A 15,790-nucleotide genomic window follows, 5' to 3' on the forward strand; every position below is an offset into this window, starting at 1 on the left:
TTGTGTGTCAAAATTTCTAGTGTTTATTTCCTGGTATGTATAGTTAATATTTCCATAGTTTTGGTGTTAAAGTTCCCTAGTTTTCTTTGCTTGTTAATTGCTAGTTAAGTTTCTCCACCTGTGGCCTGTTTCCCTGCACTGTGCTCACTGGTTAATTGTCTTGACCTACCTTTTGTTAGTCCTCATTTGTGTATTTGAGTTCCTGCCTTTTGGCGCGTTCGTTTTTCTCTCGGAACTCGGAAATTCCGAGTTGAGTGACATTACGTCCGACAATCTCCCGTTCGAGCTACCCACATCTCGGAACAAAAATGGCTGCCTCCATGAACACGCTGCTGTGTGTTGTTGCTTTATATTTTAGCAGATTTGGAGTTTTCCAAATGGAGAAAATGGAGAAGTGGAGATTTTTCCGAGAGACAAACAAGAAACACGAACTAGTCAAACCACATTAAAAGAGAAATAATCGAACGCACCATTTGTCCTGCTCCTCAGTCTGCCATTTTGAATTTAGCTGTGTGTTGCTGCTCTATTTAGTTTCTAGCTCTGCTGCCTGTGTTACCCGATTCACAGTCTTTCCTTGTTCCTTGGTTGTGTTTAGTTTCTTGGTTTTTAGTTACTTCAGTCATTTTCCTTGTTTTCTGACCCCTCGTGGGTCTTTTGTTTTGTAGTTTTACTCTGTGTGCTCAGTTTCTTTAATAAATCCCTATTTGTCTTAGAGCTGCTAGTGGGTTGTCACCTTTTTCTCTCCTGTGCCATGCTGCGCTGGAACAATCATGCCCTGAATAGGCATTCCATATGGCCTATATATATATATTATAAATAAAGTAAAATGTGTGTGTGTGGGTATAAAACACAACAGTACCACAGAAAGACACCTATATGTAATAGAGATCATGTAATTTATGCATTATCACACTTTATCTGCCTGTGTGGGCATTTAACAAGCAGACAGTAGGAATAATAATAATAATAGGTTCCACACATAATAAATTTAGAAAAATAGTAGCGTTTGCCAGCACCATATACTAATTAGGATGTCACACATTGGCACCTCAACTTTATATGTGATGAAACTGAACCAAGTTTGCGGGGCGGTCAGATGGCGGAACGTATGTTTGGCTGCGATTTGACGGCGAACATGTTGTCGCGGAGAGAGGCGCCCGCGGGGAGCTGTTATGCCGATGCGCGATCCCGGTGCGCGACTCTCCGTGCGACACCGGAGCTGCGGGGGTGGGCGGCACGCGCCAAGGCGCGCTGCCGACATTCGGATCCCGCAATGCCGTTACCTCTTTCCAGAGAAACCAAAAGGGTGACGAATATATTATTAAGGGTCCAAAGCACGTAGTGCTATGGAACCTTATTGTTTTATTATTATTATTATTATTATTATTAGCAGTAGTAGTAGTAGTAAAATACAGAAAGGACAAACAAGAAGAGGTCACCACCAAGCATCAGTACTTACTATACTATAATCAGTAATAATTTTAAAGTTTCAAGTTTAATGAAAATACGCCTCATGTGATTTACTTTGTGTGATTTCAATATGGCTGTTTTTGTAATTCAGTTATACTGAGATTTGGATTAGTTCTCCTTTACTTTTTTCCCACTATAGTGAGAAAAGTATTTTAGGTATAAAAAAACTGGATCAGTAATCACCGAATTTCTGCTTGTAATGTCCGTGAAATGAGAAAAAGGTGTAAGCGTCAGTGTGAATCTGGGCTCGGCTTTGGTAAACAGGGACACGTGGTACGGCGGCGGCTGTCGGGTAGGATGCGAGTCTCCGAGGAGCCGTCACTGCTGGGCCGTAATGTCTTCTTCATTATTTCTGTATACTTGAGGTCGAGCAGATGGTTCTGTGGAGAAATCGATTTTCCTGGGTAAGTACGTCTGATAAGCTGGTAGAGAGGTAGTATTTTATGAAATCCTCTACGGCATGGTTTCAGAACGGGGGGGGGGGGGATCACAAAGACGACATAAATAAATACCTTCTACGAAGTGAAAGTGTGAAGGTTACGCGAAATTATAGTAGAATGTCTTATTATTACTCTCTGGGGCTTAGGAAGCAAGTAAAGGCCTGTGTAATTTTAAATAATTGTGAAATAGGTCATATTTATTTAGGGCATGGTGTTTTATGGCTTATATTTATTTTGCACTTATTGGAGGAGTAGGTCTAGTGTAATTTATTTGCCTAGAGTTAAGCAACATACTCCCTGAAACTGCTGAAGCCCAATATATTACACAGCAGGTCCCATACTCTGCTGAACCTTGGCCTTTACATAAATATAAATATGTGTGTATTTATATGCACACACACACACAGTACATATTTATTATTCGTTATATTTTGCAGCTGTACTGCAGTGCAGGACATTGCACATTAGCGCTGCAGTGAATTATACTGTGCAGTGTTGCCCTTGATGATGCAGTGCTCTGTTGTAGCTTTTATGCTGTGCTTTGTATGCTGTATTATGTTGCCTCTATGAACTTTTCCATCCTTTGTAAAAATTAATACCAGTAAAAAATTAAATACTCCCAGAATAATTTTTATATACTACAGCCTGTACCAGCTGTTGACATTGTGGTTTGTCTTGCTATTTCCTATATTCAATCATACCATGAGCCTTGCACAATTTGTAACAGAAACATATTTTCTTGCAATGCAAGTTGCACCTGTTTTATATACATGCTCTAAATCATGACATGAATTAATATTGTCCTGTTAGATTGATCTACTTAGTTCAGTTTTGAAAGGTCATATACAGGCCTTGAATGTAAGTGTAATGTTTTTAAAAGAGCTATCAGTGCCAGTTTGGTTGTTGCAGGGAATTACCGTAAAAAAAATAACATTTTACATGTATTAGGAGGATTAAGGGCCTTGAGCAAGGGCCCAGTGCTGATGATGGGATTTGAACCAATGGGCTTTTGATCATGGATGCAGCATCTTAACCTGTTGAGTCACACAACACTCTGTTTTAAATACCCAGAATTCCCCCCCCTGCTCAACTTTCCACATTAGTAGTGATTACTGTTAGTTTAATCTGCGAGAGGGAATCTTACTTCGACCGCTGCAGACTGAAGGATGGCAGAGTTTTCTGACTTTTGTTCGCACCCTGCAGTGGGATTAGGGGGCTCTGGTTGTGCACTGACTTGGCAGAGAGCGACCAGCAGTGTCACCATTCCCTGCACTGGCAGCCAGCCTGCATTTTGGAGTGACGGTATTCGAGCGTTCAGCTACAGGATTCTCCTCCCCACATTTCCGTCAAACTACTGGGCCTTTAAGCAGCAGCCCTCAGAAAGCTGGACACAACACTGAACACTGCACTGCACACACTGGATGCTCACGCTTCTGTTTGACTTATACTGGATGCCGGTTGTTAATAACGGAGTGATTTGTTAACAACGTGTGTGATTCATCCCATTTAAAGAGCGTGTGGTAAAACAGCACCCTGTTGTACCTACTGTCCCTGGAGATTTTAATTTATATGTAAATGTGCGGAATTCAGCCATACTCACTTGGATCAAATTATTTGGGTGTCCATGATAAATAAAAAGCTGATTTTTAAAAATAATATTAGAAATTATTTAAAGACTTGCGTAATATTATAGGATAAGAAATATGTGCAATACTAGAAAGTGTCTATCTGAAAAGGTAATTACATGCGTTTGAACATCTGTAGTAGTTGAGGGATATGAAACAATATTACGGGAAAACAAATATTAGTGTAAACACAAGTCACATCCAGTAACAGTGCATACCTGACTTTTGTTTTCAGGCTAATAAATTTTAAACCATTAAGCTATTAAGACTCTTTAGGACCACCGGATGCCAACTTCCAAGAATACTCTCCACATTTGGGAAAACATGGAACATTTGTAATCACTTATTATTGCAAAAAGGATCTTGTTGAGAAACCAGTATTAATATACTCACTCAAACTAGTATTAATATACTCACTCAAACCAGTATTAATATACTCATACCTGCTGTGTGGTTTTAGTGCCTGAATCTGTAAATAGAATAAAAGATGAATCACTGTGAGTCGGGGTTATCTACTTGCACATATAAAATGTTCATTGCAGCAATGTTAAGTCAAACTACATTCTTTAATATTCTTTAATAATTAAGTGACAATGCCTGGCACTTGGCCTAATAAAAAGGAAATGTGTAAAAACATTGTTTTACGTTATTGCCAGGTACTACAGAGACAGAGGTTTCATTTTAATAAGAGGGTAGGGAGAATTACAAGGTAGTTATTAGGATGAATGTATGCCTGAGATTATTCTGGACAAAAAGATCCATAAAAGATTGGTGTCGTATTATTCTGTTGCTTCTGGGCACTTCTTTCATTATAATAAAAGAGCGAGATGGAGAAACAGGGAAAGAGATGCTCCTTCAGATGAATCTCTATAATTGTGCCACACAAGGATGTCAGACATTCACCGCCCTGTCAGAAATTTCATGTCGTTAGTGATACTGAACGGGGCATTGGGAAAATCACAAGAAGACGATGCCTTTCCCAGAAGAGGAACAACTCCAGTCGGCCACCGGCACATTTTAACATAACTTAAAGAGTCAGTAATTAGATCTCTTAAGCTCGGAACTGTTTGCAAGAACATTCTGCAACAGTAATGAAGTGAGCTCCTCCATTTAACAACAGAGGGATAAATCTGTTTGTTCTGTACCACAACCTACCCGGGTAATTAAATTACGAACTCTAAATCAAATCCGCCCCTCGGCAAAGCCTTGTATTAGGGTAAGCCACAGAAAACAAGGCTAAGGCTGTGTATTTGTGTCCTCATCCTGTGGGAATAATATGATTGGAGGAGGAGTCGCGAGTGAACTCTGAACCTAATGAACGCACGGGATTGCCCCCCCCCCCTCGGGGGAGTGGTTCGGTATAAAATACCACGTCCTCCAAACGACTGGCTCTTCAATTCTTTAGCTACCCAGTTCCCATTCTTCCAGGGATGTTTTCTGGAGCAGTCGTTCTATCATGCTGACATTAAGGTCCAGCTCATACTGTATGAGGGTGGGGCCACACCCTTCATTGCATCTGAGAGGAATGTTTCCTCCGAACACGGAAAAATGGGGGGAGAGTGTGGTTTATTTTCTCTCACTCAACCCTTTCCACTCATTGCTGTGGCTGACGTGTAATTATTTTGAGAGGGTCAGAGAAAAAAATTAATGTAACCCTGTAATATATCAGAAAATGATAATATAATGTGATGTGGAATCATTATGAACTAAACAGGGTGTAACCCCCCCCCCCCCCCCCACATCCCTGACCAGGCTAAGTGGACAGCAGTTAGGTCTAGGTCTATATATTGTACACTGACATCCCATTGTGCCCAGTGCATCATGGGATAGGTCCCTGGAGATAGGTAAGTGGTTTGAAGATGGACCGATGGATTACTAGCTAAAGGTTTAGGGAGTCTTTAATAAGTATTTTTTATTTTACGTTTAATTATGTCAGTTCTTCGACAATCCCCCAATAACAGTGACAGTGTAGCTATATCGAGACGTGTGACGGTGTAAACCCTTCATTCAGCCATTGCAGATGTCAGGGGTATACAGTATAAGGATCCACAGCCTCTTGCACCTCAGAACAGGCTGCCAGGGACAGTGTTCACACTGAGCCTCTTCTGCTGTTAATTACGTTGACAATAATTAACAGATGATGATAATTATCGCGTATAATTACTCCGCAAACGATTATCCTAAATGAGAAATCAAGCTTCCTCGTAGCAGTCATACCATGCAGGAATGCTTAACTGGATAGTTCTTAATGAATTGGACCACATTCGGGAACATAACAGTCTACGTTGGCACTTGTTTTCTGCAGGAATTGATCAAATATGTACACACAATAAAAAAACAGTCGGACCGCTCTCCTTTTTCTGTAGGCCGGTTGATTCTGTCCCAGGAATCTTGTCAGTCATCTTAACCCCATTTAGTAAGGTAGTAATGAGTGCGGATTCTGGAACGTGCAAATCCTGCAAACCAATAACGGCGCCTGAGTCTGAGCGCGCGACAAATGAGGGCTGAAGTGAACGCGCTAACCAGCCGCATTACAGAAAAATCAGGTTTTCATACTTTAATAAGGACGATTTGCCTACTTGGTGGCCTAACGATATCATGGGAAAACCTGCTGGGTGAACAGCAGAAATACGACAGGATGGTTTTACAGGCCGTAAGGTACGACTGCCAGCTGAGCCTTGCTAAGGGAGATAATAATCGATATGTTCTTAATAACCCCATAAGCTTGATAGTACGGTATTCAGCATGCATGTAATATGCTAATTAACATCAAGAATTATATATTAGCTAACTAAACGTGCTATTATAATGCTACACACACTTGATCAAGTGCTTAGTCATTTTTGGGGGTGATAAAGGCAGGTTTCATAAATAGCACATTCGTATGGCATTGTTAATGTCGCTATACATTATTAATGAATATTTATTAAAAACAAATATTACTATCATAGTTTTTCAGTACATTAAAATTACATGTAAAAGAAGACGCTGTAAATATTATATTATAAGGCAATTTGTGTCTATGATGTACATGTAGCTTTGCATAAACATTTAATAACTGAATTACGGTAGGAATAAAAAATAAATAAAATTAAAAAATGTAAACGAATTCAATGCAACGGATGGACATAAAACTGAAACATTTTTCCACAATAATCTGGATGAAACGTGGAAGGAGAAGCGGTGATGAGAGATGACACGTCTCAGCTAGGCCGGGACCCATTACAGCCTCGGTGAAAATAATCAGTCCTGACAGCTCTGCGTTTATTTCTACTCTGTAAGAACAGGATCCAGCAAGAGATGCATAACCCTAAACAGCTGCCTTTATTTTTTCATCGATCCCAAGTATATTTCCCGGTGTTTCCCTTTTTTTAGTGTAGGTCTGTGTGCCGCTTACATGTGTGAGGTGGTTTGAAATGGAAAACTAGATATTGAACGAGTTTATGGATTACAGCGGTGTTTCCAATCTGGTCCTCGGGGACCTACAGACAGTCCGCGTTTTTTGGGGAGTTTGGAGCGAGTGAAAATGTGGACTGTCTGGCAGGGAGCTCGGAGAGAACCTAAACTGGGCTTGATCGTAGGTCCCCATAGACATTGGGGAACACCGGATTACTGGGTTAGATTCAGGAGCAGTGGATGCGGATGAAGCTTCTTGTTCTGGTGTCAAAGCTGACAGGAGGTTAGTTGAATCAGACATTAGCTGTCAAGGATGTTAGAACATTTAGTGTAGCTCATGTTCTTAAAAAAATATTTGTAAACAAAAACATCACTATTTTAGCCCAATTTAGTCTTGACCAGTACATAAACATATATACACATAAATGTAAAGGTATGTATTTTTGTGGGCATGTGTACACAATACTGTGCAAAAGCCTTTGGCTGCTGAAGAAAATTATGTTTAAATTATCTTTATGCTGGCGTAAAGCTATGATTTTATGTCTGTCAAAGTGTGTCAGATTAGCCGTTTCAAAACCTCTCCTATATCACCCCAGTATCTGCCAGTAACTGCCCAATATGCCCACATTTTTGTTGACTAGGTCGTTAAAGAAATCGGTGGATAAGCGAGGAGCCGTCCCTTACTGATATTTCAAACATACTGTGCTGGTAGTTGGTTTGTGTAAACCATCTTTAGATATTGTTTTAATGTGACCTTTGCACCATTTATAACATTTTTAGTATATTTATAAATGTTTATACAGTAATGTACTGCATACTGTAATATATAGTGTACAGTGTATATGCATGAAATCAACTCTAATATACAATACTTGTTTGCATACTGTAAATATAGGCAATCATTTTTATTTATTCTGAGATGCTGCGCTGCACTTTCCGCAACCAAACTTCTTGTACAGCATACAATAGCGACTGGTCGGCGAGCTGGTCGTAAGTCCGGGTGGTCGTTAATACAGCAGGTAGGTCTTTAAGTGAGGGGTGTCTGTACATGGAGTGGCTGAGGGGCCCCTGAGGAGGGGGTTAGCATTTACAGTTACAAGTCTCTGCATCTGCTTAATGTCAAATTTATCCCATTCGTCTGTGTAGTTTTGCTCAAATTCCACGTTTGGGATCCACTATTGACTGCAGTATTCATTGTTTCTGCAGAAGCATTCAGGTCTCATAAGAACCCCTCGTGCTCGATGGTTGTCCTGCTGACTAAGGCTTGCAGCTAAATGCTAGCTAAGTGTTGTTACCAGGCACTACCTCTCTTTCACTACCTCTCTTTCACTACTTCTCTTTCACTACCTCTCTTTCACTACTTCTCTTTCACCACCTCTCTTTGCTGTGGACTCCACACGGGCTTTGTAAAGGTGTGTCTTTACTCGTGGACTTCTCTTATATAGATTCATTCATTAAGCACGTTTTGCTTGTTGCATGTACTCTCCAACCTTCCGTGCTACTGACCCACATGCTATGATGGCAAATTCTTATTGGTCTCCATAGTTTCCAATTATCTCCCTCCTCCATGTGCCAATTCCAATTGAGATGCATTAATCGGTATCCCAAATTCCATTCATTGAGGAATCTTGTATAAATGAGAGCATTGCATTTTATTAAATGATACGGGTGTATACAGGGATGGGGTGACAGGAACACTGACCCCAGCTAAAAGCTGATTGGCCACCAGAGTGCCCCACTCCCTCTCATTCACCAATTCTGCATAAATTATAGTCCCTCTTGTGCTGCTACCTCGAATCCCAGAAATGCCCCTGATACGAAACAATTAATATAAATGCTAGAAATAAGTAATATAACAAACATCTGGTTACTGAGTTAGGGACGCTATAATCTGTGCCTGTCCCAGAATGTATAGGGATAATCAGAGATAATCCTGCTTGTGTCGGCGTTTCCTCTTTCAGGGTACACACTCGCTAGGGACGTAAGAAACACTCTGAGGGCATGAAAACTTCACACACACAGATGGGGCTGCATTCAAACCAAGACTTCTGGAGCTGTGGGTCAGGGGTCATGGGGTCACAAGGTCACAGGGTTACCCTGCATTGTCATGCTAAACAATGAGGCTCTTCAAAGTACCACAAGAGCAGTTTCTCATTTATCATTTAGTGGGTCTCTGTAGCATAATTACTCTCACCGTCAGCATGAAAATTAGCTAAATTTACAAAATTACTTCCTTATTCTGATTGACGGGTCTGCTTGCTCGGCAGATTTCAATCAATAACAGCGACAAAAGAAAAAATGGAAACTATCGTTAAAGAAAAAATGTTAAGGGAAAATCCAAGGGCTAATGTGAATCTTTTTGACAGAGATTTTGGATCAGACTGGTTATTGCACCCATTTGGCTCGTTAATGATCCTATGGGAATAAAGTACTGTGACACTGTAAATTATGTGAAACACCAGATGTGCAGATTTAATACTGAGGGATGCAAAGAAGGTAGCTACATATTTGCAGGTGTAGGTGCTACATTAGGGTGTTGAGTACTGTAGGTGGGAAAGTCATTGTCTATAAAGCGTTCCTTACACTTTTAAGGTGGTGGGGGGGGGGGGGGGTCGGGGTCGTAAACTAGCAGACTCCAGTTCGGGATGCTTATCATGCATCTCGATGGAGAATCCTGGAAGTATTGTGTGCAGCAGGAGTCTTGATAGATGACAGTAATTCTGTCAGCAGCAGCGGTGTGTGGTTCACTGGGTCAAGCCTGTGACCGGAAGGTTGTCGGTTCTAATCCCATGTTCAGCAGAGGAGCCATATATCCATTGAATCTTTGAACAAGATCTTTAACACCTCAGAAAATACTCCAGGAGCGCTAGCTGAGCAGCTGCCCATGTGCCATGAGCCTCTCTCTCACCTCTGTATGTGTGCGTATACTCTAAGAAATAGGAGAGCAGGGTGGGATATGCAGAAAGTAACACATTTAATGTATCTGCTCTCATACTTGTACAAAGACCAAAGAAAGCATCTTTTCATTAAACAAAGGACTGGACTGAGGCGTTACTCACACAGTGTTCTTCCGTAACTCGCCATCTGAAAGCCAGTTATCAGGAGACACATCTTGGTAAATTTGCAAAATTATTTTAGTATAAATTGTTCAATATATTGTCTTACCTCCTTATTTTACTGTTGTTCAGAATCTGCTGTTTAAGATTTAAATATAAGTTTGCCTGCTTGAATTTAGAGAAATTCAATCAGGCCAAAGCGGTTAAACAGGAAGTAGGAAGGTTTGGTTAGCTGGTATAATGCTGAATAAATGGATGAGGAGTGAATCTACCTCTGAACACTGCAGATTATTTGGGAAATGCTCCATCCACTGTGTGACAGACAGCAGGATGGCAGGTCAGATTGGAAATGAAAGATGAGCGTTATCACAGGATATTAGTCTCAAAGATGAGAGGCAGAAATTCCACACCTAAGTCAAGGACGTTTAGTTAACAGTAATCAACAAAATGCAAGCATGATGCTTCAGCTTTAGTTACCCGAAAACATTTAGGCAAATATCAGGCCATAATATCGACAGCAAAACTGTAAACCTAGACACTGTACGACATCCAGTTGTATTTCTGCCCTATAGGGGGTGCTGTGGCGCCGGCATACTGTTGGATCTGCGCTACTCTCAGCCACGGTAACTCATCACCGTGTCTCTGGCACATATGCAAGACAGAAAGACGGGCTCGGGATCCAGTGACATTCATTCATCAGAGTGGAATGCCTAAACGCTGTTATTAATGTGGTGTTAAATCTACATCGAGTTTATATAGCAGCTGGAGGCCGTTAATTTGTTTGCTCATTTATTTATGGTGCTACGTATATGTGGCATTATTTATTGCTGGCAATATTGCTGTTTTCTTTTGTTTTTTATTGCGGTTGGTATAAACCCACCAAAAATGAAAGTACAGGAGCAGCTCAAAAATATCGCTTAGCCATACAGGCATACCTTTCCCCACTAAAGTCTTTTAGTGATTGTGAGCGGGTATACCTTATCTTATGGGGACACAATGTCCCCACAATATGATGAATACCCGTTTTTTAAACTCAGTTTAATAAAGATCTGTGACTGCAATAGAAAAACTAAAAATGCAAAAACTCTTGTATTTTGCTTGGTTACTTATGGTTATGGTTAGGGCTGGGTATAGGGGTTAAGGTTGTCATAGTTAGCGTTAGCATTTTTCCCATAGAAATGAATAAGCGGTCCCCACTCACGTGTGTGTGTGTGTGTGTGTGTGTGACAGAGAGAGAGAGATTAAGTTAAAAGTCACATAAAACACATTTAAAACAATGTAACTAGTCAACGATTAATACAGTTTTGCACTTTCTTTCGAATTACTTGATCTAATAGCGTTTTTATCTAATAATAATAATATTTTATATTCCACGGTTAAATTAAAGATTAACGATTTATAAACATGCTGCTCTCAAGTTATTTTAATGGTCATCCAATAGCAATGACAGGAAATCCATAATAATCAGACCATAGTTAGTGTACGTTTAGGTGGAACATTGGAGCTTGCTGTTTATTTACAGTCTTTATGAGATATGTTCTCATCTTAATGCATCATGTGCAATCGGCCAGCAGAGCGCGGATAGAGAGCCGGGCAGTCCATGTGGAGGGTGTCTAAGTAGCGCCCCCTATGTGAAATGCGGCGATACGCGCACTTTCGTGCGCAGTCTTTTGTGTGCAGTGTTGGGAGCGCATAAGCAAATAGGACACTGGCTCACTAAGTGAACGGGCCAGTCACTGCCAGTACATCTCATACCGTCAAAGAAAGACAACTTCTCCGCGACTGCACTGCCCGCGATCGCCTTCTAAAAGCCTAAAAAAGCAAAAGCCATCACTTGGGTATACATTCATTTGCAGAAACCTTGTGGTACTGGTTCATCTAAAGTCATTTTTTTCTTCTCAAAACCGCGAACGGATGTGAGGCAGAGACAATTTTCAGCACTACTAATACCTCGGTTTTAAGTTGCGCGCCGATTTCTCTCTCTTTTTTGTGCCGACTCCTCTTGCAAGAAAAGAAGGGGAACTGAATAGGAGGTGATTGATTGATGTTTCTTCTGAAATGGACGTAAGGTTTTATCCTCCTCCACCCCAGCCTCCATCAGCCACAGATCCGACTTGTTTGGGACCCTCGCATCGCTTGGACCCTTACTATTGCAATAAGGTGACGAACGTCTCTTTTCCTTCTTTGCATCTCAGTAAGAAAAATAATTACAAAAGTTAGTCCTGAATTTCCTCATGGTGGAGTCTGATGACACTTTTCAGCCAGAGTAATGCACTTCTGCTGGATAGTTTGAATTAAAGTGGCAGCCGATATGTTTAAAACGAGCAAAAGCATGTAAAGTTATGTAGGCTATGCAAAACTGACGCGCTTCTCTATAGATTAAAATGTGATTGAGGTGCATGACAACGCGATCTAAAACAGGCTGAAGTGGTTTATTTATGAGCTGAATGACACGTCGACCAATCGGACTTTGAATCACATTTCTTAGTTGTAATTGTATAGTTTGTAAAAAAGCACATTCACTGGCACCCTACTATTGGCACTAATACTTATTCAAATCGGCTTCCAGTACGTACTTTCTGGTAGCGTGCGCTATATCCTCGAACAGCCCACTCGCATGCAGATCTCAGTTCAGCCCTGCGTTTGACAACAACTTTACATTTAACTGAAAGCATCGATGCATTCTAACTCATAATAAGGCAGTCTACAATACTACAAGAGAGTGACGGATTGCTTTGTGTGAATACGCTTTGCGATGAACTGTGAAGTTAGGAGGATAATTCATTTTCTTCATCACATAATGTTAGTAAGAATATTTTTTTTTTGCCAAAGGTTGCCACAGATGGAGCTGTAGCGTCGCAAATCATGCACGTTTTTGGTATTTTTCTTTAGTAGAAACTGGGTGGTCATGAGTATCAAACACATTACAAATACACCTGCGGGGGATTAAATATACGTTTCTAAAAAAAAAAGTGTTGATTTTACATTATGCACTGTATATAGGAGTATGAGGTGCCTTGGCTTATGGACTGATTATCTTCCTTGTGAAATAATGCCGGTCTTGTTCTGTAAGGTTAGTCCTTGTATGTTTAAGGGGGATGGGGATGTTTAAGGGGGGAGGGGGATCCTGGGCGGGGGTTGGGTATCACAGTGTCCCCCAACCACACACACGCTTAGACAGTTTGCTGTTTCGTTACAGTAATTTCGTGCATTTGTAAGTGATCTGCGGAGAAACAAAAAGCACACATTCGACCCCACGTCCACTTCTGTCCATACCTACATCCAGCACTGATTCATGTTTTACAGAACGCTGTTTGACGGCAAGCCCCGATTCTTAAACGTCACATTTTTAAGTAACGGTTTAAGTAATGTTCTTTTCCATTTGAAGTAACGCATGGCTTATTTATTAACATATTTTTAGTATTAAGTATTTGGTCAAAACATCGTGATATTAATTATTAATTAACTATTAATCAGAAGATTCACGAGTAAACGTTCAGCTTTTAACTACTGAGACCACTTTTTTGATGAAATATGAGTTGCATCCTTCTCGTAATTATTTAGTTTCCCACTGTCGTGGATGTTTCTGGATGTTCCATCTGACACCGATCGACTCCTGCTACTCAATTTCTGTAAGGTGAATCTTTCACGGCCTCTGCTGGGTTTTCCTAGTTTGTAGGTCATAACTGTGAGATTCTGGGTTGATAAGACTTCTGTGAAAACGGGGGCGGGCGCACAAACAGCAAATTAGCTGAAATGGATGCTGCCCCGATATGTGGTCAGGACACCTCGGCACTGGATTATAGCACCGAGATCGCTACTCAAGGGGGATACTTTCGGTGACATAAACGCAAGATTGCGATGGTTCGTTGTTCTTACGGTCGTTTTCCAAGACGGGTCACAGACAGCACTGAAAAAATTCTATGAGTTTACTTGTGAAAATGCTGACCTAGATAATAATGTACTTCTGTTTGCTTGCCTTAGGTTGAGACCAAAAAGCAGAGAATTCATGTTGTAGAAGCCATGCATGTTGTAGAAATCCCGTTTAACAATTTATTAAAACTTATGATATACTTGGATAGTGTCCTAAGTACAATTTATAGTGCACAGGATAATTAAACAATTAACAATTAATTTACCAATCGTCACCAGTAGCAAGTAAAACGGATGGGCTTACATTAATTAATTGCTTAATGACAACTTACTGACAGTTCAGATGTATTATTATTATTATTATAACTTGCCATTCACTATGTTTAAACAGCTGCTTTTTACTCTAGGCCTACGTAAAACAACAATTAGTGAATTTGACATAACAACAACAATTGTTATTTCCTAGATATGTAAGTTTTGAATAAACAAAACCCCAGTCAAAACTATTTTCTTGTCACCTTACTTTGACTGAAATATATTAAAGATAAAATCCAGATTTCACGGTATGCTTTATCATTTGATGATAATTATTCCAAGACGTAAAATTTAAACAATTTCTTCTTACACCATACCCCATTTAGGGCTTAATCGGAAATGTAATATTTTGTATTATAATTTATTTGTTTTACTGTAGAAAATATTTCAACATTTTATTTAAAAGAATAACGTTGTTTCAGTAAGGTACATTTTTTTCAAACTGGTAACCCTTCTCTCTGTTTTAAACCGGTCAATGCGTGGTCAGTGCAATCAAAGGACAGACACTGAAAGGACCTCTTTTAAAATTCCGAGTTGTCATCTGTTCCTGTCTTCTGGCTTCACCTCTTCCCGTTACCATGGAAACCAGAACTTTTCCAAGCCAACGTGTTCTAATCAGGAGGGAGGGACGGCTATGTTTTAGGCAAATAAGCCAATTAAAAAAAAAAAAAAATTTTGCATTTTATAATTTTTACAATATATATTTTAATGAACCCAGCAGCTACTTAATACTTTAAATTGGGGCTTGATTTATCAATTAAAAGTTTTTATACAATTAAGAACTTTATTAGCATCGTGTTATATTTTGGAAAAAAATCAAGATATAAGACCTCTGTGCCGTTATATTCCCTTAACGCTTGGGAATTCTTGGTTGTGACGTTTACCAAATATCAGTCTTCGGTGTTTCAAATGGGCTGCTTATACAATTCTCAGTACGAATGTCCAATTTTTAAACGCACGCCCTCCGCGGGTGTCCCGAAAGATTTATAGAAACAAAATGGTCAGAACACCGAGAGAGGTTTCAAGGGAAATATGACAGAGATACGTACAGACCGAAAACTTTTAGCAAATCTAAAGGGAACATTTTACTGAAGATGTAGGTGGCTGCATGAGTCAGATTATTCAATGGTCCGCTTGCAGCGTGACATTTTGAGACCTTGCTTGTTCATTTGTTACTGACCCCCATTCGGTACGTGGTAATTAGGGGATTCAAACTGTTCGCTTTATCAGCACTCAGTACTGTTATTCATAAGAAATTGGTTTATGCCTTCCTTCTTACAGCTGGGAAGAGAAACATTTTCAGATAAGTAGGTGTTTGTTTTAAACTGATACTCTTGTGAGTCAGCGGTAAACTAGAAACCTGGATATTATCAGTTGTCCGTTGTCCTCTAAGAAAAAACGGCTTTTCCATTCAATAAATCTGAGTAGTCTATTTTGTGTATGGTTTTTAATCTCTCCAGTTTTGATTACTCAAAAGCTTGGAAATATTAGCTTTTGGCCGGCAGTTGTCACCACCAATTTAACGTCATTGTAAGGAATGACATCTTGCATAAATTAAAATGTAATTTACTTCACTGTTACTGTGTAACATTTTGTCAGGAACACTCATGTTGTT

General features: G+C 40.0%; 1 protein-coding gene across 3 annotated transcripts in view; it reads left to right on the forward strand.

Moving 5' to 3' along the window:
- The first annotated feature begins 1,734 nt into the window (after positions 1-1,734).
- The window catches only part of tox (thymocyte selection-associated high mobility group box), a 75,888-nt gene continuing 61,832 nt past the window's right edge, over positions 1,735-15,790 (forward strand). For 2 of the 3 annotated variants that reach the window (XM_023818259.2, XM_023818260.2), the window contains exon 1: positions 11,668-12,147. In XM_023818259.2, the coding sequence (XP_023674027.2) occupies positions 12,046-12,147 (102 nt within the window). In that variant the 5' untranslated portion in view covers positions 11,668-12,045. Of the gene's footprint in view, positions 1,875-11,667; positions 12,148-15,790 lie in introns of those variants that run through there. The other variant, XM_023818262.2, reaches the window with a different exon arrangement.

This window comes from Paramormyrops kingsleyae, chromosome 4, assembly GCF_048594095.1.
Source record: "Paramormyrops kingsleyae isolate MSU_618 chromosome 4, PKINGS_0.4, whole genome shotgun sequence".
Taxonomy (NCBI): domain Eukaryota; kingdom Metazoa; phylum Chordata; class Actinopteri; order Osteoglossiformes; family Mormyridae; genus Paramormyrops; species Paramormyrops kingsleyae.